We start from the raw sequence: 27,072 nt of genomic DNA on the forward strand, positions 1-27,072 counted from the left end.
TGTTCAGCAAATACTGCTCTATATAGTATGCGTCATACCTGAGATTCAAAAAACTGACCCAAAAACCGTGTCACTTGATAGGAGAAACTGCATATACAGTATATGCAGTTACTGTAATTAATTTTTTTACAGTCTTTAACCTTGTTGTCGTTGGACCATCAGGTCCCTCCTGACCAGTCTGTCCATTTTGCTCTCTATCACCTGGGTCAGGGTTGATCAAGAGTGGCTGTCATTTAGACTGCTGTTGAGGTAGTTTGAGGGTTTTCTGCATAGACTGTAACAAAGCTTCTGCTCGTACGGCAAGTGCAACGGCCAATAAACCATGAAAATCAAATGCAAAAAAGACTAGCACTCTGGTGAAAGGTGAAAACAGACATTAATAAAGTCTGTAATATATCCAACAGACCGGTTTCGGCCATAAGCCTTTATCAATGTTTAACATTAGGACATATGTATACATCCTGTATATATAGAAAAAAATGATAGTCAGCAGGTTATAATCATCCAATCAGTTTACAGCTATTACAAATGTTCATTTAAGCCAGGAAAAAAGACCACCCAGTCTAACAATCCAGGCTTTTTCCATTTGATTTAAAGTGTTATGCCAACCCGCTTTAAAGTTATTATACCCAACCACTTTGTCAATGACAACAAACTTAAATTGGGCAGAGGGATGTTTTGTAGTATGTTTATATAAAACATTTGTTAAACATTTAGTCCTGATGTTGCTAAGATGCTCAGAAATACGTAACCTGATAGGTCTGGACGTCTGACCTACATAAATGCTGAGCATGTATAAATAGTTAGATACACCACCCAAACTATACTGCAGTTGGCAAATATATTTATATTAAATACATGGGATGTGTTCTGACTAGTGAATTCTTTAGTTTTACATTTATGTCTGCAAAAGGAACAGTGGCCACATGGGGAACAACCTATCAGTTTTCCCCCATCCAAAGTACACTGTGTGGTATTAGTAGATGGTATTTTGTGTTTATAATGATTAAAGTAACTTCCTAAATTCTTCATTCTTCTGAAGGAGAAGCGACATCTTGGTCCCAAAAGATTGCTATGATTAAAGTAACTTCCTAAATTCTTCATTCTTCTGAAGGAGAAGTGACATCTTGGTCCCAAAAGATTGCTAAGCCACTCATCAGCTAATAGAATATCCCAATGTTGTTGTATGATATCCATAAAATAAGAACTATTTCGACCATAACTTGTGGTTAGTCTGAGTACACCATCTGTTCTATTATTCTTTGGTTTATATTTTAACAGTTCAGCTCTATCTAATGACTTTGCCTCACTACTAACTCAAAAGATGTGAGATTTATTGTAACCTTGTTCACCAGATCTACCTATTAGTTCTTGTTGTTGATTAGAATAATCTTCATTATTAGAGCAAATTCTACGAATATTCATAAATTGCGACTTGGGGATATTTTGGGTTATATGTTTAGGGTGGCAGCTAGTAGCATGGAGCGAGGTATTTGAATTGAATGGCTTACAAAATACAGAGGTCTGCAAAGTATCATCATGTTGTTTTAACAGGACATCCAGAAATGAAATACTTTCCATATCATAATGTATGGTAAATTGGATTCCCCACTTATTTTCATTAAGACATTGTACAAACGTCTGTAGATATTCAGTGTCCGATTTGCATACCATCCAGCAATTATCCAAAAATCTCTGCCAAGTATCTATTTCTCCCAAATACAAATTGTGACTGGCATCATAAATAATTTCCTGTTCAATGTACCCCATGAAAAGTTCGGCATAAACTGGGGCAAATGATGCATCCATAGCTGTACCTTTAAGTTGTAAATAACAATTGCCATTAAAATAGAAAACATTCTTTATAGGAATGTGTTCCGTTAAACAGGAGAGAAAGGTGTTAAAACCGGGGCTGTATAAAAGGTATTTTTTCTAACTAGTATTTCAAGGCTAATAAACCTGCTCAATGGGGAATACTCGCGTACAAAGAAGAGACATCCAAAGTACACATGATCCACCCCGGTTCCAATTGTGTGTCTAACACAATATTAAGAAATTCTGTAGTATCCTTAGTACGAGCACTTACTCCCTTTAATAACATCTGTAGGTACATTGTCAAGAAAGATGATAATGTTTCAGTTAATGAATCACTGGCAGATACTGTGGGTCGACCTGGTGGTTGTCTTGAATTTTGGGCAGCATATAGAGATATTGCAGTAAAGGATCCTTAACCATCTAACGATACTAGTTTTTTGACTAATAATGCCTTCACTAACTGCCAAATGAAGAAAATCATCTAGCTCACATTTAAATTTAGATGTGGGATTCATTGACATAGCCATGTAATACCGGCCATTCTTCAATTTTCTGTCAGCCTCAGACAAATACATGGACCAATCCATGACTACTATTGCCCCACCCTTATCTGTGGCAATGATGACAATGTTTTTATTCTTCCTTAAATTCTCTAAGGCATCAATTTCAGATGCCATTAAATTATTGGGAGAAAATGGTCTGTGTATATCTGTTCCAAAATGTAGATCTTTGAGCACACATTTTTAGAACACATCCACATGTTTATTCATGGGAGGAACAAAAGTAGATCTTTGAAATCTAAAAGTCTGTTGAGGTAAAACAGTTTGGTTAGTATTATCAAAGTACAATCTCAAGTTTAACAATCTACAAAATGAAACTACGTCATCCACAAAAAATATCTTCAGACACCACATAACCAGGAATAAAGTTCAAGCCTTTATTCAATAGCTGAAGTTCGACATCAGATAAAATAACAGAAGAAATGTTATGCACGTTACTTAAATTATCTTTTGTGGTTTCAGAAGATGTAACAAAGTTTCCAGTGTGATGTCTGCACCTGTGCTTCCTGCTGCCCCTTCTCCTAGGCCTAAAGGGTTAGAATCATTATTCCTGTCCTGACCCACAGATCTTTGAAAGTTAGATTTTTTGTAAGCTGGTGACCCCTGTTGGTACTCAGTTTCGGTATCTGTATATGAGGAAGAATCTTCCCCTGAAGTATCACTAATGCCTTGTTTCAATATAGATTTCTTTAGTTTCCTCTTTTGACCAGAAGTACTTGGTACCTGTTTAGAAACTTTAACATTTTTAAACTGTTCAAATGGTTTGCCTTGGCTGTAATCTCTTATATCCGTGTTAAATTTTTGGATCTTTCTATCCCTGAGTTCCTTTTCAAACACAAGTAAATCTGAACTAAGTTTTCGGAAACAAGATTGGTACTTATGGTGGCCATCAAATTGTTTGGCCTGTTCACATACTTCAGTAACTTCTGGTATGTAGTTAATAACCTTACATTCTTAAAAGGAATGTAAAATATCCGTAAATTGCAGAGATGTCGACTGTTGAATCTCAGCCCAAGCTGACAATAAAATATCAGCTTGTCCAACCAATGGCTTAATACGAACCCGTAAACCCCACGGGGAAATTCCCTTAAGTTTGTATGCCTTAAATAATTTCAAATGCCAAATGTTTGATCTTAAGTTTTTCATGCATTTGAAAAGTTTATCAAATGTTTGGGAACAATGTACATCATGGTTAGATTTGTTACTGGATGTCCCTCCTAAACTGGATTCAACCCCAAAGACTCCAATGTCATCTTTGTCTACTGATAACCCCTGTAAAATAGTCATGCGACCCTTGACAAAAATATTTATAAACCAAAAAAATATCATTTTAAAGATGTTGAACTCAGTATAAAATACCAACCCAATCTTGAAGGGTCACCAGTTAGTCAAATTTTCAATGTGCCCAATTAATTGCAATATAAGACACTCTAATAAACCACTGGTAATGGTATAGTTCAAATAAATTACATTCAAAATAACATCAATAAACAGAATGTAAAGGTATGTTACAATTGACCATACAACTATCGATGGCTTCCTGTTCATTGTTGGTGACTGCACTAGGTCATAAAAATGAGAATTTGGGTGTAAAGTGACTCCTTTAAAACAATAAGATTTTAAATAGTTGCAACCAATTTGTAGATCTGAACCACTATCATAACCTCATCTGGTATCACACTGGATAGTACATAGCTGTTTTTTCCATAAAAACATAATATTGTTAAGTATCTAACTATTTGTACATGCTCAGCATTTTATGTAGGTCAGACATCCAGACCTAACAGGTTACGTATTTCTGAGCATCTTAGCAACATCAGGACTAAATGTTTAACAAATGTTTTATATAAACATACTACAAAACATCCCTCTGCCCAATTTAAGTTTGTTGTCATTGACAAAGTGGTTGGGTATAACAACTTTAAAGCGGGTTGGCATAACACTTTAAATCAAAAGGAAAAAGCCTGGATTGTTAGACTGGGTGGTCTTTTTTCCTGACTTAAATGAACGTTTGTAATGGCTGTAAACTGATTGGATGATTATAACCTGCTGACTATCATTTTTCTCTATATGTACAGGATGTATACATATATCCTAATGTTAAACATTGATAAAGACTTATGGCCGAAACCGGTCTGTTGGATATATTACAGACTTTATTAAAGTCTGTTTTCACCTTTCACCAGAGTGCTGGCATTTTTTTGCTTTGGGTTTTCTGCATAGCTCTAAACTCCCTGCAGAAATCTGACTAGAAGAACTGAAGGGGGTTACACAATAGGCTGTATGCACTGGTTGTCCCTCACTTCTGCAAAAAACAAAACAAATGCCAGAAAGCAGTTCCACCCCTTCCTTAAGCATGGGAAGTGGTTACCCTGGTTGTCCCAGAGAGCTCACTTCTCTATGTCCTCTTGGAGCACTTGTTATCCCCCCCCCCCCAGGAGAAATGAGCAGGTCACGCACCTCCATTGGTTTTCCTCCCTGCCTTGCTCCTCCATTGCTGGGGCCACTAACTGAAACCCAGTCACATGAGTTGCAGTAAGGGCACTATCCCTCTGTGCTATGAAGCCAAACTGCAATTATTTTAATTTATTTTTTATTACTTTATTTTATCTACTTTTCAAACCTAGAATAATTATTTACAGATGATTAATTAGGGGTGGTCCATTTTAGCATCAAGGATATCTGAGTAAAGTCTATTGGTATCCAGATCAGGGTTACTCAGTAAAGAATATTCAGTGTGCCCAGAATCATTGTGCCATGCACATAGTACCACACTGTTTTAGATTCAGTAAACAGTTCTAGATGTGTAGAGCCACTCAGACAATGTAAACACCATTACATGCTAATTACACCATAAGCAGATGAACTGTATGCTAATCAACTAATGCAAGATGGAGGAGCTATTCAACAAGCTATAAAGCAATCCTGTAGACTCAGTGCTAGTTTTCCCTGTGAATTCCAAACCCCACTGGAACACAGCCACGGAAAGGAGTCTACACAGAAACAATGTTAGGGGCTGCTGTTGCTTTAATTCATGTGCAACAAGCTGAAGTCTATACTGCTACTGCTGCTAATAGATGAAGGCCAAGAAGGAGAAGAATTTTCAGGCCCTGTTTAACTTATCACAACCTACATGATGTGGAAATAGTAGAGCACTACAGGGTGAATAGAGACACACTACAGGAGCTCTGAAACCTCTGGCCTCCTCAACTCAGAGCCAGGACAAACTGAGGGGAACCCATCCCAGTGGAGACAAAGGTATGTGTAGCATTTAGAATATTAGCTAAAGGTACCTTTCGGAGACCAACAGGGGACAAACCGATAGTGTCACAGGCATCAGCATCCAGGATCCTCCATCAATTCTTAAATGCTATGTTCCAATGTGCCAGTCACCACATATATTTTCCCTGTACTCCTGAGGATAGGGTGAGAAGTATGCAGGAGTTCTACCCTGTAGCACTCTACCCTGAAATACTAGGTGCCATAGATTGCACACATATAGAAATGGAGGCACCACACAGGGAATGGGGAAGGGTCTACATAAATAGAAAGGGCTTCCACTCTATTAACTGCCACATTGTGTGTAATGCCAAGGGAATCATCCTGAACATGTGTGCTGGCAACCCTGGCAGTTACCATGACTCACATACCTGGCACACCTCCCAACTGTGTCAGATGTTCACGAGGGGGAGACATCCCACAGGGTCATTTACTGGGGGATGCAGGTTATGCACTGGAACAGTGGCTGATGACACCCATCAGAAATGCATACAAACCCACTGAAGAATGCCATAATGAGGCACATTCTCAAACCAGAAATTTCATAGAGCATGTGTTTGGGCTGCTGATGTCACAATTCTGATGCCTAGATACATGTGGGGAACTCTGCAGTACAATCAATGGACATGTACTGAAATATTCACAGTATGTGCCATGCTACACATCATCCTGAGAAAACAGCTTCAGCAGGATCAGCAAGGGGAAGGAACACACATCCCACCACCAATGCCAAGGCCACCACAGCCACATGCAGATAAGGAGTCAGAGAGAGAACTAGCAGCTGCTGTGGGTGTAGGCAGATGTAGGCATGCTCAGTAATCCCTTGCATTGGCTAAGAGACAATGCATAGCACACTCATTCACCACCTAAGGGCCTAAAACCTTCCTCCTATGTACATACACATACTAACATTGATGCCAGGAAACTCTCACGACCTTTACCTACCCATGTATTGGTTGTGTACTGCTTGCATTAGATAGTCAGTCCTGAACTATAACTGTTGCAACTGCTGCATTTACAAGGTAAGAAATGAACCTGGAGTGTATTGTGTAATAATATGAATGACTGGCATATCCTTGCATTTCATTACTTGGTAGTGTAACCAAGTAAAAGGTGGGAGATTTGTACAGAAATTACCTTAACATGTGGCAGCAGAGACTTATTTGACTTAATAATGTGTCCATTATTAAGTAGTAGGCCTCAGACATCAAATATTCACACATTCATACCTCTGAAAAATACTGATGGTCACTGCATGCCTTCAGTTTAGCATTATACTTTTGTACTGGAAAAGCATTAAAGAAAGAAGTTAGAAAGTAACGATACACATTGCAGTTTCAGACTTCACAACCCTCACAATATCATTCACAATAAAGTTACGAAATTTTGATATCAACTGTCTAACTTTCTAAGACCAATATAAGTCAAAAATACAATTATCAGTTCAACATCACAAATGTAGATATACTAAGCACTAAGTCAGATATACACCCTGAGCAACAGACACAAAGCTTATGTATCCCTGAATCCAAAAGATACAAAACAGGGATATGGCACAGTTATCTTTATGTGCACAGGGTGTTGTTTGGGGGCAGGAAGCATAGGTGACACAAAAGGTCAATAAGTGTGTGTGAGTAACAAAGAGAAACAGACAAACATTTGGATAAACCAACAAATGGCCATTGAGACAAAATGAGTTTTAAGGTGCACAGCTAAACCATGTAACCGGTGTGTGTTTGTAGGGATCCTCCATTTGAAATTGGTGCGTGAGTGTCTGCATGAACACAGCCAAGCTCTGTGCTATCTCTACTTCTTGGTATGTCGGACAGGTCTGAGCCATCATAGTGTAGGTAGCAGTTTACCATTATCGTCCTTGACCCCGAGAACTATCTTTGCCAGGTGTTGCACTGGCACATCCACACCCACAGTGAGATGCACTGCTGCTACCTGAATGTGACTGATGTTTGTTGGGTGAGCTCCCTTCATGGGGATGCCCAGGACAATGACTCCATGACTTGCCATGTCTGGGTGTGGACAGCTCACCCACTGATGGAGCAGTGGAAGGACTGCAACTATGGGAGCATGATCATGCACAGCCGCATTGGCTAACAGCAGATGATGTGGCTGACCTATGCCCACGAGGATGCCACCCCCTCCTAGCAGATGTTCGATCTCAGATACTGCTTGTTCCATCACAGACGCTCCTTGTTCCAACGTGTCATTCATCCAATCCATTTAATTGGCAACATGGTGGAGGCAGTCACACATGTCAGCCTGTGCCACACCTGCAACCCTAAGCATTTCACTGGAGCACAGGTGCCTCCATGATGGCCCTAAACATATATTGATTGGCACGGGAAGAGACACCTGAATCAGGTGGAGAATGGACAGCAAGCCTCCTCTAAGTACACCTAACAACCCTCCTTTGTGGCACCTCTCCCACCCTTTGACTATGGTTAGAGTTAAAAGATACTGAAGCTGCAGTAACCACACTTCCCTGGAGTGGCTAGGTGTAGGCCTACTAGCAGGCCTACTGGCTGTCTCTGATGGAACTGCATGGGATGGCTGTATATCAACTTCAGTGTCAGATTCAACTTCTGCACCCCTGCCTGTGCCTCTTTTTGGCCACCATCATCATCAGAGTCTGCTGATACAGTGACATCAGGTGGTAGAAGTCTCACACTTCCACTGTCAGGTTAACTTCTGATAATAAGCAACAAATACAGGAACAATTAATACCTAAACTACTATACTCGAATATGTGCTAACAAACAACAGTGTTGCCACTATTAGAAAGTACAGCAATACACGCAACAGTCCTGAAATAACATCACACACTAAAATATTTATTTGAATTGCTCATCAGTACTGACATAAAAATGTTTGGCTTACCATCTGCAGATGAGGGTATCCTCTGCATCCTAGATGGTCCTGGAAGATGTTAAGCAAAAGGTAAGGACAACATCATTGCAATTAGCAGTAACACGGGGGTAATGCTCTTACCCCTTTATATGTTCATTAACTATACTTTCAACAAGAACTTGGATGACAACTCCAACTTAAGGTAATCAATCAGAATGTATTATTAACTGTAGCAATCTTCAACCCCCCTCAAAAAAAAAAAAAAAAAAAATTCTTGTGAAACAGAAGTAGCGTATTGATTTAAATTGTTTTACTATACAACAATATTCAACAAATGAGATACAAAAGCCTACCTGGAAGCTCTTCCTGGGACATGTCCTGGGACATGCTTGCTGTCCTTGAAACAATCGCACTGATGTCAAGGACATGCTGTTCTGCACTTCCCTGGGAGCTGGCTGGATCCCTGACAGTGGACAGGAAATCTTCATTTAGTTTTAGTGGTCGCTCTGTATCAGGCACCCCTGGTACCCATCCGATCATGGCCCACTGCAGGTGCTCTCCTCCATGTAGATGTGATCATGTCAGTGGCCCTATGAAGCACCTTCTCATATGTCCTGCTGTGGCAACCCACAGCATTAACATCATTGACAATCTGCCACCAAATCTGCATTCAGCATGGCATATCTCCCTGTTCCCTTTCAAGCAGGAAGGCACCATGTTGCCTAAAAGCATTGATGATGACCTGGTTTTCAGCATCAGTGAAGCATTGTCTTCAAGGCTTGAGATGCCAGGGTGTCATAGTCCTAGGTGCCCTAAAAAAGACAATAGAAGGATAATACACATAAAAATTGGATAACTACAAAATGACTATTCCCAGATAAAACAGAAAAGGTAGTATGTCAGTATTATCCACTGAAGAAACATAAAACAGTCTAGAGATTTGAAATACAAACAGGCTGGATGCAAAAAAAGGAGAGTAACAATATTGCCATAATGGAAATGCAGCTTTACCAACCCCCACCAAAAAAGAACAGCCAAATGACACATTTTACTAACAAACCATCTTTAAAATGCCAAAAGTGCTATCAGTGAACTGTCTCTGAAACATGTCTACAGATTTATCACAGAACATTCCATTTTAAGGTATTGCCAGTCATGTATACATGTAAAATGCCATGAGAAACATGCCAATGGAATCAGTACACTTCTAACTAATGCATACAAATAAACGTTTAAAAGCATTTGCTTCAGATTTTTTTTAAATACATCTCAGCATATGCAGTATGTAGTTGACAAAATGCAAGCATACCATTTCAAGTTCAGTAATCCTCTGTGCAGATTCATCCCAAAGTAATAGCCTCTGTTCTGTGTTCTCTACATAAATAAGTCTCCTCACCTTCAGTTTTCCTAGCTACATAGTTACCATTTTATATGGTGTAGATTCAGTGTCATTAGCACTGTGGAGATGCAAATGAGGTGTGAACTCATAGGAATTGCTGAATCCCAAATAATGGGCTCCATGTAGCAGATGTGTAAACATAGTGCAGGCACTCCCTTAGTGTTTGCTTTTAATGGATTGCAACTGTGAATGATTACTGGTTGGGATAAGAAAACAACAACACTGCAGACTGTTCTACATCCAGTGGTGTGTCATGTTAGACTTGCAGAATGGTAGATGTAAGGTTGGAAATGTACGTAAGCTGCACACAATTCACAGGTTTTGTTCATTAACAATGAACTTCCCCTTCATTTGTTTGCAAATGCATATGATATTATTTCCATTTAATATTCTCACACATTTTAAGGCCAATGATGTGGAATTGCTTACAGACAGCATGTTTCAGATTACTGGTTATATAAAAGAAGAATGACCAACAAACAGAGAGAGGTAAGACAGAGCTGTATATTTGCAGGCAATAATCATAACTGGTTGTGCAATCACAGTGCATTACATCCAAAAATAAATATAAAAATAACAGCTGTATGGTTTCATACTACTGTAGATGATGTTGCAGATGGATGCATACAAAGTGATTAAATTCCTTGCTGCAAAGCTATTTATGTGGCAAGGCATCCTTCCTGTGTTCTGAAGGCTAATTGGAGTGAGAGTTCAAATCCAGATCTATGTAGAAATCTCATGTGAACCATTTTTTACTGTGTACGTCATAGGTTGATTTTCCTCATTTCAACTACTTGTCCATTTTTTTAATTTTGTTTTTCCTTTTCTTTCTTGTTTTTTGGAGCCAGTGTTTGTGTGATGTGGTGCTTAGTGCAATTACAGGAAATGGAGGAAATGAATGTCAGGTTTGGCTGTGCTTATCTTATTTACACAAAGCACAGCAGTGTGCAAACTGGACAACTGGACCACCCAGGAAGCAAACAGAATATCTGCAGACAGACCCAGACAGCCAAAAACAGAAACTGGATACATTCAATTAATTCCATTGGGCACCACACAAACCTGCTAAGCAGCATTGCAGAGCAGTTAACAAAGAAATCTTAAGAGTGATTAATAAATTAGGGAATGCCATGGAACTGGTCCTGTGGCAGCAGGTGCAAGTGGAGGGCTGGAGTACAGATTGTCTTAGGTTCTAGTACAGGGTGTGCAACCTTTTTTCTTACTGTTGTGGCAGTGCCGTTCATAGCAATCAACTGAGACAAGTCTTATTTCAACATTGTTGTAGCAACAGGTGTAAGTGTAGGACTGCCATGCACATGGTTCTGTGTTCTAATACAGGATATTCCATACAATTTTATTGTTGTTTTCCCATTATATTCACTCTCACTTATAACACTTTAGATAGTGGAGCTGATATGAAATATACATATGACGGATGAGACACCATTATTGTGTTTTCAGATGTATGACGGAGGGTATACTACTATATTTCTGTGAGTATAATTCTGCTATCTTGACTTGCATGAGCTTCATAATTGCGTAAGACACATACATAACTGGATCTATATCCATTAACCTTGTCAAGTCACACACATATATGTGTAACAGCTCATACTTTATTATTCCTGACTTTAAGCAATAATCTTATGTGGCAAAGATGGAAAATCAATGCTGTGGAAGAAAATGTTTTGTCCTTTATGCCTAGGCTTGGATTCCACAGTATAAAATCAATTTTCTCAATGTATAAAGGTAAAAACAAATGCCCCCATTGCATGTCTGCAAACCTAACTCATCTAACCGTTACCTTCCAATTTCCAGTATATATTTCCAGGCTACATCAGTAGACATCCCTCAAGCTAAGGCCAAGTGTCAGATTAACCTTCCAATTGCAATTATTTACATCTTTTTTGCTTGGTACTGCTACTGTCTGCTTAACATCACACAAATGCATTGCTCAGGTTTGCTCACTACCTGTAAATACGATAACTGGAATTGTCAGAAAATCATCAGTCTCCATTGCTCTAGATCTGCTGATAGACATGGCTGGCATTAATGGGGAAGGGGCCAGGTTTAGGACACAGAGATGAGGAATCCAGGATATTTATTGGACTCCAGGTAAAGCACTATAGCCAAATGCTTATCCAGGGGAACTATTTTGGCTCTCAGTACAAGTATGAGGTGTGAAATAGTTTGGCCCAGGCTGTATCCAGTGCCACTGGTATTCTGCACACTGGAAAGCAATGTAGGTATAATTTTAGTGACCTACACAGGAGAAAAAGGGATACTGTCAACAGTTGGTTGGAGGAATATGACACTGCAGACATCCCACAGCTGTGTTAGTATGAAATAAAGAGAGTACTTGTAAGACTTAGAAAGCTTATTATAGACAAGACTGGTATGCATAATGCTATTCTGTTCTTTTTTCCTCTTTTTCCAGCTGCCAGGGAGCATGAATTAAATGTGAAGGCCCATGTCACTCCATTGGAGAAGACTGATAGAAGCAAGTGGTATGTATGCAGCAGAAGAGAAGTATTGTAGCATTAAAAGTTAAAGACAGCTTTTTTGGCATTTTATAGAGTTGTATCAAATTGAGCATGCATATCCCAAAAGCAAGTATGCATGCATTAGTCTATAGCACAAACCAATTGTAAGAGTCCAATATTATATCGTAGTCAGAGGTAGTTGGCTCAAACATCACAATTCACAACTATACAATACTGACATTTCTTCAATAATATTTAGATTAAATTAAAAACTCAGTGCCAGTGGGATGAATGCCCTCCTGTAAACTGTAATATGTATAAGTGGAATAGGCATATATATGCACATTTCAGTATGTATACTTAAATGTAATATTTCAGATTAAATAGTTGTATAATTGTATTAATTCATTGTATGTCACATATGATGGTACTAATTTTATCTCTTTTTTTACCTCTCACCCCAACTTTTGTCTCTCTTTTTTTATTTTCTAGTGTGTGTTTTCAAAGTGTCTCCATGCCATCCATGTGTACCACATCACTAAATGCTCCACAGTACAGAGAGGTACGCCAGCCCCAGTGGATCAGCCTGCTCCCACTCCACCGACTGCAACACCAATTCCCAGCACATATGGGAGCTAATCTGGCAGCACTGCCTCTGCTGCCATGGAAGCTGGTGCAGTAGTACACTCTGTACCCTTCAGGAGCAGTGGCAGAGGTGGTGATTGCATCACCCGCAGTGAGTTGCCAGGGATGGTGAGTAGCACCATTGGTGCATGCCTATGCCAGATGGAGAGGCTGATCTCTGTCATGGTCCATAGCAAGATGAGGAGATGTCAAGCACTCCAGCCACCAGATGACAGTGATGACAGTCCAGTGGGTGAGGACTCGATACCCACCATCTCTAAACTTGACAAGCATGAGCCTGCGTTGTCCCCTCCCTCACCCCACTCATGGCATCCTCCAACCTTTTGTGTCCATCACCGTCCCTGTCTCTTGTCTTGATTGTTTTGTATGTTTGCAATTGCTTTCTCACCTACCCAACTTACCAGACCCAGACATACCTATATCCCTTTCCCAACATCCCTCTCTTACTGAAATAAAAAAATTGGGCACCTGTCCCACAAAAACATGTCCCATACATAGCTCTCCGTTTCACTCATGTCTTCTTGACGCACTTTATTTGGTCGAATTGGCTATACAACATGACTGCATTGTAGTCATACCTCTTTGTGGAGGTGACAGTCCAAATTCAAGTAATGTTCTGCATATATTTTCAGTTGACACTGTTAAAGAAATGGATAGCTATGGTTCTTTCCTACCTCCCTCCTACACATTTTTGTAATGCTTTCCCTTTATTCTTCCCCCTTCCAACTTTCCTATCTACCCCATTTTAACACCTTTAATCTGGCCAGTAAATAGAACCACATACAACACACATAAGTAACAGAAAAAGCAATGGATCCCTTCACTTTTTTGGGATCTGTGTTTGCATGGAGGTGTGCATTATGCACCAATGAGCAGTGATGATGAGCAGTGGTAAAATGCTGAGGTTACCTCTGTGCAATGCCTCTTAAGGTTGCTGTGCTATGCCAACACACAGCAATGCTATAAAGAATTCATGTCATTGCATTATCAATGCTTATTTAAAAGTCTTTAAAAGTATTGGATACACCTGGATTCCAACCAAGTATTGTCTGGGCTCAAACAGAAATGTGTCAATGCATTTACTCCTGCTGCCAAAGAGTAAGTTAAGCAGCAGGTCTGTTTCACAGATTTTAATACTAACTCTCAGACTTTAGCTATGTGGCTCACATTTGCTCACTGCTTAGCTACACGCAAACATGGATAATATTGGAAACGTGTGTCTCACATGCACAAACACTTTGCCAACCATCATGCAAATCCATTGCACTATGGAAAAATAAATATTCTTATGTATTACTACTGTTTACTGTCCATTTTCTGTGTATGGCATGACATTGCATGTAACAACTTAACAAACTGAATGACCTGTCTAACAATATGTCACATATTTACTGCACAGCCATGTGTTGCCTCCCACCAAGCACTGTAATCCTGGTGTCTCAGTACTTTTTCTACACATATATCACCTACACTACAGAAATTAATATAAAATATGTAATATGCAATGCACATCAATCTGCTAACATGCAGAACTAGAACTATTGACCCATAAGCCTAAAAATCCGTATCTGGAAGGCTAGGGAAGGAATCAGCATGGACCTTACCCACAAGGACATAGGTGACTTTCCACACACTTGTCCCGGCCTATTTTGGTTTTGTCAAAGGTAGATCTTGCTTATTAAACCTAGCAGACTTCTTAATACTGACCCCAAAGACCTGGATGAGGGATAGCAGGACATACTGCCTGTGATGAGTTATCCAAGGCCTTTGAAACTATCCCCCATTCAGGTATCATAGAGAAAATCTTCCATCTGGGAATTAACCCATGCATTACTAAATGGATAGCCAACTGGCTCACTGACAGAACACACACTGTCAAAGTTGAGGAGTGCACCTCCACCACTAGATCCCTTACCAGTAGAATTCCACATTGATCTGTGTTGAGCCCTCAACTGTTTGTAAACTATTTCTCTGATGCTCAGGCAAATGTAGATGGCTTATGGTTTACCAAGTTTGCAGATGAGACTCAACTGGATGCTATCATATAATGTCCCCCAATGATAACATATTACAGAAAGAGCTGACAGAAAAATTATTGATGCCAAACTCACAGACTGAACCTTAAAGCAAAAAATGTGTCATTGTCTCCTTTGGCAATGTAGTACCCCTGCTAATTATGATATACATAGCACCCCTCTAAGCTCAAACACAGTGTTGCAAGACTTGGGAACACATGTTGATAGCAATGTACATTTCAATCACTATGCATCCATACTGGTGAGATACACATTCTACATTGTGCACCTCATAAATAATGCCATCACATCCACGACCAGGGAGGCCATAGCTCTGCTGTACTCTACCGTTATTTGACCACTAATCGAGTAAAGTGCTCCTTTCTGGCTGTACTTCACCAGATACCTTTAGCAACTGGAGAAAACACAGAGGTTTGTGACCGGGAGAATCCGGGGCCCCCAAAACATGACATACATGGAAAGGCTGAAAGACCGGTCACTTTACTCAGTATCACTCAGGCTGCTGAGAGATGATGTATGTCTGGCCTACATAGCAATCTCAGACCCTGCCCTACTGGAAATGCTGGACATCTGCAAATCAAATGGGACAAGAATAACTTGCTCCAATGATCTCAAGCTAGCTTGTGACATAAACAGAACATGGGGAGACAGATACTTCTCCCGGCGATTGACACTCTGTGTAATAGGCTCCCATTGCATGTGAAACAGTGCTCCTCAGTGACCCTGTTCAAGTGCAACCTTGACAACTGGATGGGTGATTATAAATTCACCCCTGGGGTGGCACCTATGTCCCTCATGGACAGGGCCAGTCGGTGCTGATCACAAAATGCCTTGCTAACAACAACCATCTAACAATAAGGCCACTATGTTTTTATACAGCTATGCTTGTAAACACCCTAGGGCCATTAGGCTAGTAACCACCTATGAAGCTGTGAACCTATGCACACTTCCCAACATCTTCACTCCAGTGGTCTGCTGATGTAATTCACTATAAGATGACCTGCAGTCTTATAAAAGTCAGACTTGTGCCATGGTGCTTATGTAAAGTACTGAGTTATGTAGTCTGTGTACTTAGATTGGTAGGGATTCTGTTCTCACTGCAGTCAGCTGTATGTGTGTGTGTGTGTGTGTGTGTGTGTGTGTGTGCGCGCGTGTCTAGACAGAAAAGCAGAAGTGTGTATCCTACATTTACTGCTCCAATGCCATGGATTAACAGTATTTTGATACTTGCACATACCTACACATCCATTCCATGCAGGCCTCTCAACATCTTCTCTCCAATGTGGTCTGCTGATGTCATCCACTATAAGTTGACTTGCACTCTTATAAAAGTCAGACTTGTGCCATGGCACTTGCATAAAGTACTGAGTTCTATAGTCTGTGTACTTAGGTAGGGGTTCTGTTCCTACTGCAGCCAACTGTGTGTGTGTGTGTGTGTGTGTGTGTGTGTGTGTGTGTGTGTGTGTGTGTGGGTAGACAGAAAAGTAGAAGGGTATATCCTACAGTTACTGCTCCAATGTCATGGATTGACAGTATTTTGATACTTGCACATGCCTACACATCCATTTCATGCAGGCTTCCCAACATCTCTCCAACATGGCCTGCTGATGTCATCTACTATAAGTTGACCTGCAGTCTTGTCAAAGTCAGACTTGTGCCATGGTGGTTGCATAAAATATTGAATTTTGTAGTCTGTGTACTTAAATAGGTAGGATTCTATTCTCATTGCAGTCAGCTAGGCGTGTGTTTGTGCTCTTGCTTGACATTACAGAGGGCCTTTTACACCAGTATGTGGGACACTGTTATTACCATATTCTCCTCAACAGACACTGCTGATTTCATCAGCTATATCTGATTTGTGGATATGCTCTATTCCTACTAGGGTAGGGTCAGAGACTGGCCTGGAGGCCAAACAGAAGTCACCTCATCCTATACAATACAGATTACAGTGACATGGCTTTCAGTCTATCCACACACATTATGACATGGTTTGTAGGCCCTGTGATTTCTTGATGAGACACCCCTGTGTTCTCTTCATCTGCTGCATGTGTCTGGTGAGGTACCTGCAAAACAAAGCATTACACTCTATTACTGTTCTGATGAGGTTGAAGTACAGTGCTGTTATAAAATCCTTCTATCTGAATATGATAGTGTGACTTATGATGTGCACAACATAAGCTTTCAATACAAGTGTGGCAACTGGTAGTTGAAGTTCAGATTGCTATCTACATGTGTTCCTAGTGCTTGCATCACTGGATTTTGGTAGAGCAAGACTGTTGTCAATGCTGTAATTAGCATGGAATTCCACTTTTCACAAGGACAACATAAAGACATATTATTGCATTTATTTGTAGATCACGTGGCTTTGGCACCAATCATTTGTCTGTGTTAGCCCCTCCTGTAGTATGTTACATGGTGGACTCAATGATTGCACCCAGTATGCAAGAATCCACAAACTTGGTAAGCCAAAGGCCATATACTTTAGCCTGAACTGTTAAGAAATAGATTCCAAACAATAAAGGGCCAAGCACAGATCCCTGGGGTATGCAAGTGGTGACAGCTCTACTGGTACAGGTTGATTCACCAACTTTCACAGTATGCATTCTGTCAGTGAGCCAGTTGGTTAACCATCTAGTGATGTAAGGGTTAATCCCCAGCTGGGAGAGTTTCTCAATGATACCTGCAAGGGGGATTATGTCAAAACCGTAAGCCAGATCAAGATAGGCAGCATGCACTGTCTTACCTTCATCAAAGCCTATCACACAAAATTAATAGGCTGTGACAACATTACAGATCACCTATGGCATGACTCAGCGCATTTACCTTCTTGATATGGTTGAATACACACTTCAACACACCCTCCACATGGGCTATGTTCCTGGAGAAGGGTGTACATCAACATGCATCCGAGTTGGAGGGACACCCTCTGACTCTGACATCTTGACTCTCCTCATCTGTGAGGTAGACCAACATATCATCATGGACCTTTTTGAATAATATTTCAGCTGTGTGCAACAGACCTGTGTGAGTAGTTAATGCTACATCATGTCTGTTACATTTGATAGATGTCCTCAAAGAGATCATCAAGAGCATGCATGATGACAGCACTATCAACCTGTGGAAGTTGACCAGGCCAACACATTTGACAGAAATCCACACTGAGGAATTCAATCAGCAGTGTCAGATGTGGCCATAAACAGCTATATCTCCAAATGGGTAGACCACTGTATCATGCATACCTCTCGACCTGGAAACATCAAAAATCTGGACAAAGGCCCATGAAAATATAGGTACAACTGGTCAAAAATCTGCATGCTGATTAACATAAAATTTGCTTGTGCAATTATGTAACTCCACCCACTCCAATGGAATTGTGGGATACCAACTTTTAAATGCAAACTGAAGAACACACAAAATATGATCATGAAACACAAAATAAACAGAAGAACAATAATGTTTTATTTATATTAATATTTGAACTTGTATCAAACTTTGAACTTGTGCAAAACTAAAATACAAATTTCTTTTATAAAAATAAAATGAACTGTACTTCAGCTTTCTACATTAATATTAAACAACACAAAATATAACCAGAAAACTGATTTATATCAACATCTAAACTTGTATAAAACTAAAATACAATTCTCATATAAAAATAAAATTAACTACTACTAGTAGTCTATTACACATTGAGGTATGAGGTAAAAATTATGCACCGCATCAAAAGTCACTAATGGGTAAAGTTAAATTAAAATCAGCAGAAGCCAGAAGGCACAGATACAGCTCCATAGAACTATTTACTTATATGACTGCAGATATTATGGCCATACCTCTCAATCTCTTTGACCAAGAAATCTGGTCAAATCCACAAATAATGGGAGGTCAAACAAAGGCACAGAAATTATGAAATTCAGTGACACTTTTTAAATCCTGCTCTTAAATCCTGCTCTTCCAAACTTCGACTGTTGACAGATTTTGCATAACATGAATTTTCTGAAGGATGAAGTCTGAAAATCAAATGTAATCTCTGCTGTCTGCAATTATTTTCTGACTTCAGTCCTCAAGGATTTGCCACTGCCAGTGACTTGCCTGAAAACTACAATTTTATGAGAAACAGACCCATAGCTAAAAACCAAAAGTTTAATACCCTTCAGTAGCTTCCAAGTATGCACAAGCACCAAAATGAAACATTTCCCTGTGATCCATCCACTCAGTAGCTTCCAAGTATGCGCAATCACCAAAATGAAACATTTTCCCCAGCAATCCATCTCCTCAGTAGCTTCCATGTATGCGCAAGCACCAAAATGAAACATTTCCCCCAGCAATCTATCTCCTCAGTAGCTTCCAAGTATGCACAAGCACCAAAGTTATGCATTCCCCCAGGAAATCTATCCCCTCAGTTCAGTGGCTTCCAAGTATGTACAAGCACCAAAATTATGCATTCCCCCAGCAATCCATCCCCTCAGTTCAGTCGCTTCCAAGTATGTACAAGCACCAAAATTAAACATTTCCCCCAGTGATCCATCCCTCGGTTCAGTAGCTTCCAGGTATGCACAAGCAACAAAGTAAAACATTCCCCCAGCAATCTATCCCCTCAGCTCAGTGGCTTCCAAGTATGCACAAGCACCAAAATGAAACATTTCTCACTGTGATCCAGCCCCTCAATGGCTTTCAAGTATGCACAAGCACCAAAATGAAACATTTCCCCCAGTGATCCATCCCCTCAGTTCAGTAGCTTCTAAGTATGCACAAGCACCAAAATGAAGTATTTCCCAGAGCAATCCATCCATCCCTTGAGCAAGCCTAACTCTGCAAGTCTGTGGGGAAAATTATAGCGCTATGAGTAAATAAATTAAATTGTATTTGTAATTGCGTCACAGAGACAGATTGACAGTTGAAGATATGAAGAGAGGGCTTCAGGCCTCCGGCTGCCCTGGCAGTGCAAGTAGGGAACACAACAACAACAGTAGAGTACCACCAACCAACTACCAAGAAAGACAAGTGTACAAACTACAAAAAGCCACCATCCAAGAAACAAGTCAAGTTTCACAAACTGCTTTTTCAATTTTATTTTGTAATATACACTGTCGCTCAGTGCTTGTATAGCTCTCTCAACCTGAGGGGAAAAAAGCGCTACAGATAGACCAGACTAGTACACAGTCATTAAGCATTTGTAATGATTACATTTCTTTTTTTTCTTTGTTTTACCTGAAGGAGCTGGGAGAAGAACTGGGTCTGGTGGTGATATATTTTTCTCAGTCTTATGATTGATTTGATGATGAGACTGGTCCGAGACTCCGAGTCTGAGTCCGACGATTGCTGCACTAAGAAAGTGCACACTTACTAGTATGTATATGTAACGAACCATGAATGGCTCACCTGCAACATGCTGCTATAGATAAACACAAATGGAGTAGTGCACACCCCCTCAAGCCCTCAGACAATTTTCGACAAACTGGTAGTCTGGTCATGAAGCTGACATCATTGCGCACTCCCCTACACATGATGTCAGCAGAAATTTGGCAAAAGAAAAAAAAAAGGGAAATTCAGAAATTAAAGGGGCCACTGTGGAATTCATGGAACCCCATTATTTTGACCTCAAAACTGGTAAATAACATGGAATTCGGTATGGCTGTGAGGTATAGTATGACATACCTGGCATCTCTCTATGTTGAAATGTGGCCAGTGACCTATATTTCAGGTCCAGTGATCAGGTCTGTACATCAGGGCTGTCTGCTAGGCTCTTTCCTGTCCATTGTTTAAGTGATGGACATCCCTGTATACCCCTGCAAAAGCAAAACAGGCCAAAATCTTTATAGCTGCCTCCCTGCTCTAGCTTGGAACAAACTTCCTTTAGAAATCAAGAATATTACTCACCAACAAAATTCAAAGGGTTGCTATCAAAAACTATCTTAAAAGTTCTTGGATCTGTCATTGCAATCACCCACCATGGCTGTCTCCTTAGTTGCATATTCTCCTCTTGAACCTGTCTTTGTAACAACCCTCCTTGTGTGTTTCTTTCTTCCGAAAAACTCTGTTCCTCCCAAATCCTCCTCTTTCCTGTCATCTCTACTCACTGGGTGAATTTTCAACTCCTCACTGCTACTCAAGTAACATAAACCCTCAACGATCTCCTACCTGAGTTTCTACAAATGTAACCTCTTTTTTCTCCATCCCTGTCTCTTTACGAGTCCCTCACACTCTTTTAATTAGTTCTACACTTACATGGCTTGTAATGGTCAATTTCAATTATATATGATTGCTTGTAATTTCTAATGTCAATATTTTATATTCCTCTTTTAGATTACTTAGTGTATCTATGCAATTTACTACATAATTTAGAATATATTCTTCAGATAATTCTTTTTGTCTTCTGTATGATTGTAGTTTTTATACTGTATGTTTGTAAACATGCATAGAGCTTTTCTCCTGGGGCCTCTGCTGAAAAGGGCTTCTGCCCAGTCGGTCTATCCTGGTCAACAATGTCAACTACATAAAAAAATAATAAAATAAAAATAATGACAAGAAAACATGGGGGGATTTGTTACATTAGGAAAACAAGCACACGACCCACGTATAATGTGGACATCACAGGTCTATGGTTAATCATCGATGACAAAATCCATCGAATGGCTTTTAAGCTAACATTAACCATTGAATGTACTTTTTATCATATAGGCTGATAATCATAAATCCATTTATCGCATACTGATAGTTGGCCATCTACAAGGAAGTAGCACAATAGGAAGATTAGATTATCACCGGACAGTCGTTATGTGAGGGGCTGTACCCTCCACACCCCCACTAATTATATATACCAACTCTGAGATTGCACTATGGTGAGGAAAAATCAGGTTTGCTATCCTGTACTGAAGATGGCCAATTATAATTATTCGATGAATGGCTTTACGATGATCAGCCTATATGGCAAAAAGCACTTCAATAGTTAGTGTTTGCTTAAAAGCTGTTTGATGGATATTGTCTTTGACGATTAACCATAGACCCAGATATCACACAGTATAGTCAGACCAGTAGTTATGAAACCTGTGTCCTAGGGTAGATGGTAAGTGGAACATCCAACAGCATGTGGTCACAGTGATGACTACTCCCTTGTATGTAACACAACTACTGAGTATGTGAAGAACACCCACATCAGAGGCCATAATACGACCATAGTTCCCAGCCTTCATCACAACAATAACTGGGTACAATGCACCCTTCTTCATGTACCTCCCTACACATCTTACACTGATGTGTAACTGAAGTGTACCACCTTTGTCACAGTGAGCTGTCACACAGCTTATTGGTCATATTTTGTGGCATAAACATGATTGTTTGATGGTGCAGAACATCCAGCAAGCTGTTAAGAGATGCATGTGTGCTACCTGTTCTGGTGATGCACTCACCATATACATACGTGTTTGACAACATTAATGGCATGTATATCATTCGTGACAGTGTAGATTGTGCTCTCTCTCTCTCTCTCTAGATATATATATATATATATATATATATATATATATATATATATATATGTGTGTGTGTGTGTGTGTGTGTGTGTGTATGCCATGCACACCAGTCACCTAGCCTGTATTTCTCATAGTGTCACATACAGGTATAGCAGTGTCCCTCCTAACACCTCCAGCAGATGTTACAGTGCCACAGCAGATGTTACAGTGCCAGGACAGTGTACAGTGTGTGTGATTACCCTCATAAAGTGTGGACATATCATAATAGTTACACAAGTGTTTGTGCAGAATCATGTCTTATCACTCTAAATCACATACATTCTATCAGAGACATCGGATTGCTGGTGGTATTATTCTGATGTTATCCACTCTTGGTCTGACTATAACCAGGAGCCTTTACTTGTATCCTGCTTACTGGAGACCTCTGCTGTGATTATACTCATATTCAGGTGAATCCGTTTTCACAGCTTTACCTACCTAAGCCACGGTGGTACAGCGGTTGCATTGTTGCCTCACAGCAAGAGGTTCCCCCGTTCGATTCTCAGCTAGTATGTGGGGAGTGCCTTCTATGTTGAGTCTGCATGTCCTCCCCGCAGTCAAGTGGCCTCCGAAAGACATGCGTGAATGGGCGTGCCTTCGCTGAAGGTTGGTCGTCGGATGCTGGCAACTCGGCACCATAAAAATCAACTGCCAATCATTAGCGGACTGGAGTTCCGCTGTGGCGACCCCTAACCGGGAAAAGCCGAAAAGACAAACAACAACAATATGCACCCTACCCCAATTGTATATCAGATCCCTGATAGATATTCTCTGCATTCTTTATGTATGAATGCTTATCTCACGCACACTTCCTCCCCATTGTTATGTCACCTTGTGTGACAGACACATAATCCACATTTTCACTGAGCAGTCCCTTCTGTACCATATAAATACGTGATTGGTGTTGCTGTTACAAGCATCTTCCATTGATATGCCCTCATCTACTGTGTATTAGGTTGTTTCACCTGTCCTCTTTCTCTGTGTTCATTCCTACAATTCATCTGCATGTCCCTATTCAATATACACACTTCCCTGAGTGTATATTTTACATGGCACTCCATGTACCCTTACAGATCATTTACACAACGTTTGTACAGAGTGCCTGGAATGGGATTTCACACTATCTGTCCTGTACTGTGTTTGGAACAGATATTTAATATTCATACCTCTCAACTGTCCAGATTTTACCAGAATGTCCAGATGTGTTCCTTATCAAATTTGTGGCTTTCTGCCATATCACTGGGATGCTCTCAGGACTAATGTGACTTAATAATTGCATACATTTGACTTTCAGGCTTCAAATCCTTCAGAACATGTATCTTAACACAATTCCCTGGTTATTCTAGCACATTTCTATAGGACAAATATGTCCCTATTTCTAGGCCATTGTTCCCCCATTATGTTGGCCTTTGTCCAGATGTCTTGCGCTAAAAGACTGAGAGCTATCTGTGAAGCCCTGGTGATCATTGTGGCATTCCACGCAAAACCTCAGACCGTCAATGCTCTGATTTAAGCAGGAGTGCTATCCATGTTCGCTTACATGGTTTCCTTTTGCCAGCCAAGAACCCTGACTTAAACGCAGTGTGTGGCATGAATATGCATTGTGCTCTGCTGCTTGCTGAGTACTGCTGCACATCACCGTGCAAGCATGTAAGCTCTGTGTAGGCCTGAAGCCTACATGGAGTTTATTGTATCCCGAGGATAGTGTTTGTGCCTTGACTCATACGTATTTGATAATGATTTGAATCTGTTAACTTACTCAGTTTTTCCATTTTTCTTATGTGTGCTTGAAGTTCCATCCATACTTTTTCCTCGTTTTTGTAAAATTGTATCATTATTGGATTAGCTCTCAAAGAAAAAAAAAACTTTTGTTTAATCTGCCTATCCTATAACAGTTCAACTGAAGTTTGTTCCCTGTCAGATACTAGCAAAGAAAATGAAGCAGATGTTCTGGATTTAAGACATCTATCAGTTTACAGTTGTACTGGGAAAAGACCTACCTGTTGAAATTGTGTAGTTCTATACTTGAGAACAGACAAATAGCAACTTTCTGATGATTTTTTTTAACTATCTGGGCTATTATCCATTTCACTTGTGGTTTTCCCTTTTTTGTTTGTCTGGACCATTTGTTCAACTTGCTGTTTGGCTTTGAGAGTGGCCTAGGATGCAGGATAGTGTGTGATGTCCTACTGATTCACAACCCTACTAAACTCCTTGCTCATAGATCAATGTTATCGTGTATAATAACCCAATTTCATCAGTAGTTCCATGAATGGCAAGGGGAGATTTAAACACTTAAGTAGCACTAAATATTACATCTTCTGGAAATATGATGTAGAAGTCAACACACACACACACACACACACACACACACACACACACACACACACACACACACACACACACAATCTATATCTTTGTACTGAAAGAAGAATACTCGCACTTTCATCCATGGAAAACAAAGAATAGCAATTGGTAGCTCTTATTTTTGATTTTTGTGTACTGGGCATGTTAGACAACTAATTTCTGCACCATTTATTCTACCTTCTCAGATGTGTTGAGCCAGTAAAGAACATAAACAGCCTTTTCATTGCACTTACTTATGTTTAGATCTGATGTATGGGATTTACTTAAGTTGGTTTCTCACAGGCGTGTACGAATAATAACTCTTGTCACCTTTGAATAATAAACCTTGAAATACAAGAAAGTTCATCTCCATTATAAAAGTAAAGGTGAATGACTGATGTAATGACTATATTATCTGGTCATCCTAGCATAATAACATAAAACAGCCTCTATAATTCAGAATTTACCCTTTTGCACATGGTTCAAGCTCCTCTAGCATGTTATCAGACAAAGCTAACTTCCAAATATTTCTAAAATAAGTCTTCTTTACACTCTGCAGATGCACTCTAATTAGATCATCAGCTATTTTTGTTGTCACATTTGTTGTGTACTTGAAAATCCTATTTTACAAAGTTAATAGCATCCTGTGAAATTTTGCATATGCTTTGTATGTTTTTTTTTTAATTAAATTTGGAGTAGTTTTTGGTCTGATTCAACTTTAAAAAAATAAACCAAATACTACTTGTCTCATAGCTGGTCCTGTGTGCTCCCCATTACAATAACTCTAGCAAGTATCCTTGAAAATATCAAGTATTTCAGTTGTAATTTATTTTAACTGCACTTGGTGAACTCACACAAGTGACCAGGAACTGTAAAGTGCTGGAAGAAACAAACTTGCATCATCAAAAACTCAATGTAGGTCATGGTTGGGGCTCTGATTATTTACCTGGGTATTTACTTAGGGTATTTGGAGAGCACACCACCAGGGACAATATTCAAGCAGCATCTGTTTTAGCTACCGCCCCCTCCAAATCTGGTAAATAAACTCTACATGTATTTTCTTCCCCTTAGTTGTTTTCGGGTAAAACAGTAAGTAAAATTGCTTATAGCTGTATTTTTTCTCCCCTTAGTTGCTGTTGGGCAAAATAGTAAGCTTAATTACCTAGAGCTAAAGTTTTTCTCCTTATAGCTGTTGCTAGTGTATAATATTTAGAAAAATTACCTTATAGCTGTTTTGTGATTACTACTGTATGTTGCAATTTCCCCAGAGTCTTTATTACAAATGAATAAAAACTACTTGCTTAAAAAACTAAACTTTATCAAGGGACTACAGTTCCTTTAACTTCCTACCTACCTTCAAACCAGACCATTTTGTTGATTTTTTTTTCTGGTCCCAAGTACACTGACTGACTCACTCATTCCCCTGTAAGAACCGGTTCTCACCTGACCAATGAGGTAATCCTTTCACCCTCCCCATAAGGTACCTAGTTACTTTATTTAACCCTGCTGAAGAAAGGGCACCATTTAAAAAAATAATAAGTCAGATACTGCTCGTCTCATTGGTGGTCCTGTGAGCTCCCCATGTAAGTACCCTTGTTATTTTCTCAGTGTTTCTTAATTGCCTGCTACTTAAATGCAAGCTTTATAATGTTAATAGCATTTTACATTTGTTGTTCTTTCATATTTCCAGTTTTTCTTTTTACATAAGGGGTGACGATACATATCTGTGTATATTAAATCTATACCACCTGTTATCATGCTTATTAACAGGCCTTCTCTGAAACGCTGATGTTATAACTCACTATACTCTCTGAAACAGTGGTGTAATAACTCACCATATTACTAAAACTACTATGCATCAGTTTTAATAATTACCCTTAAGGCTAAGTTTCATGTTTATACTGTACAGGCCCGTTTAAGATACTTAACACCGTTTTACCTGTTTAAAGATTGTAGTGTCGTTCACATGATTATCCTAACCAAACCAGAATGCTATTAGCATCCTACAAGAATGAGTTATAGCTTTTAAATTGAATCTATATGCTTAAATTCACTTTATTTTTCCATAAGGGTTTTCCTTCATTGTTCCTTTACACAATACTGACAGCATTTCCATACGTGTAATATATTATGCCATAG

General features: G+C 39.6%; 1 protein-coding gene across 2 annotated transcripts in view; it reads left to right on the top strand.

Moving 5' to 3' along the window:
- The window catches only part of LOC122788277 (G protein-activated inward rectifier potassium channel 1-like), a 651,334-nt gene that overhangs the window by 554,193 nt on the left and 70,069 nt on the right, over positions 1 to 27,072 (top strand). The window contains exon 3 of one of the 2 annotated variants that reach the window (XM_044055338.1): positions 12,353 to 12,422. The exons of the other annotated variant lie outside the window; for it this stretch is intronic. Within the exon in view, the coding sequence (XP_043911273.1) occupies positions 12,353 to 12,422 (70 nt within the window). The remainder of the gene's footprint in view (positions 1 to 12,352; positions 12,423 to 27,072) is intronic. 2 annotated transcript variants of the gene reach the window in all.

This window comes from Protopterus annectens, chromosome 13.part0 (genome assembly GCF_019279795.1).
Source record: "Protopterus annectens isolate FY-2018-M chromosome 13.part0, PAN1.0, whole genome shotgun sequence".
Taxonomy (NCBI): domain Eukaryota; kingdom Metazoa; phylum Chordata; order Ceratodontiformes; family Protopteridae; genus Protopterus; species Protopterus annectens.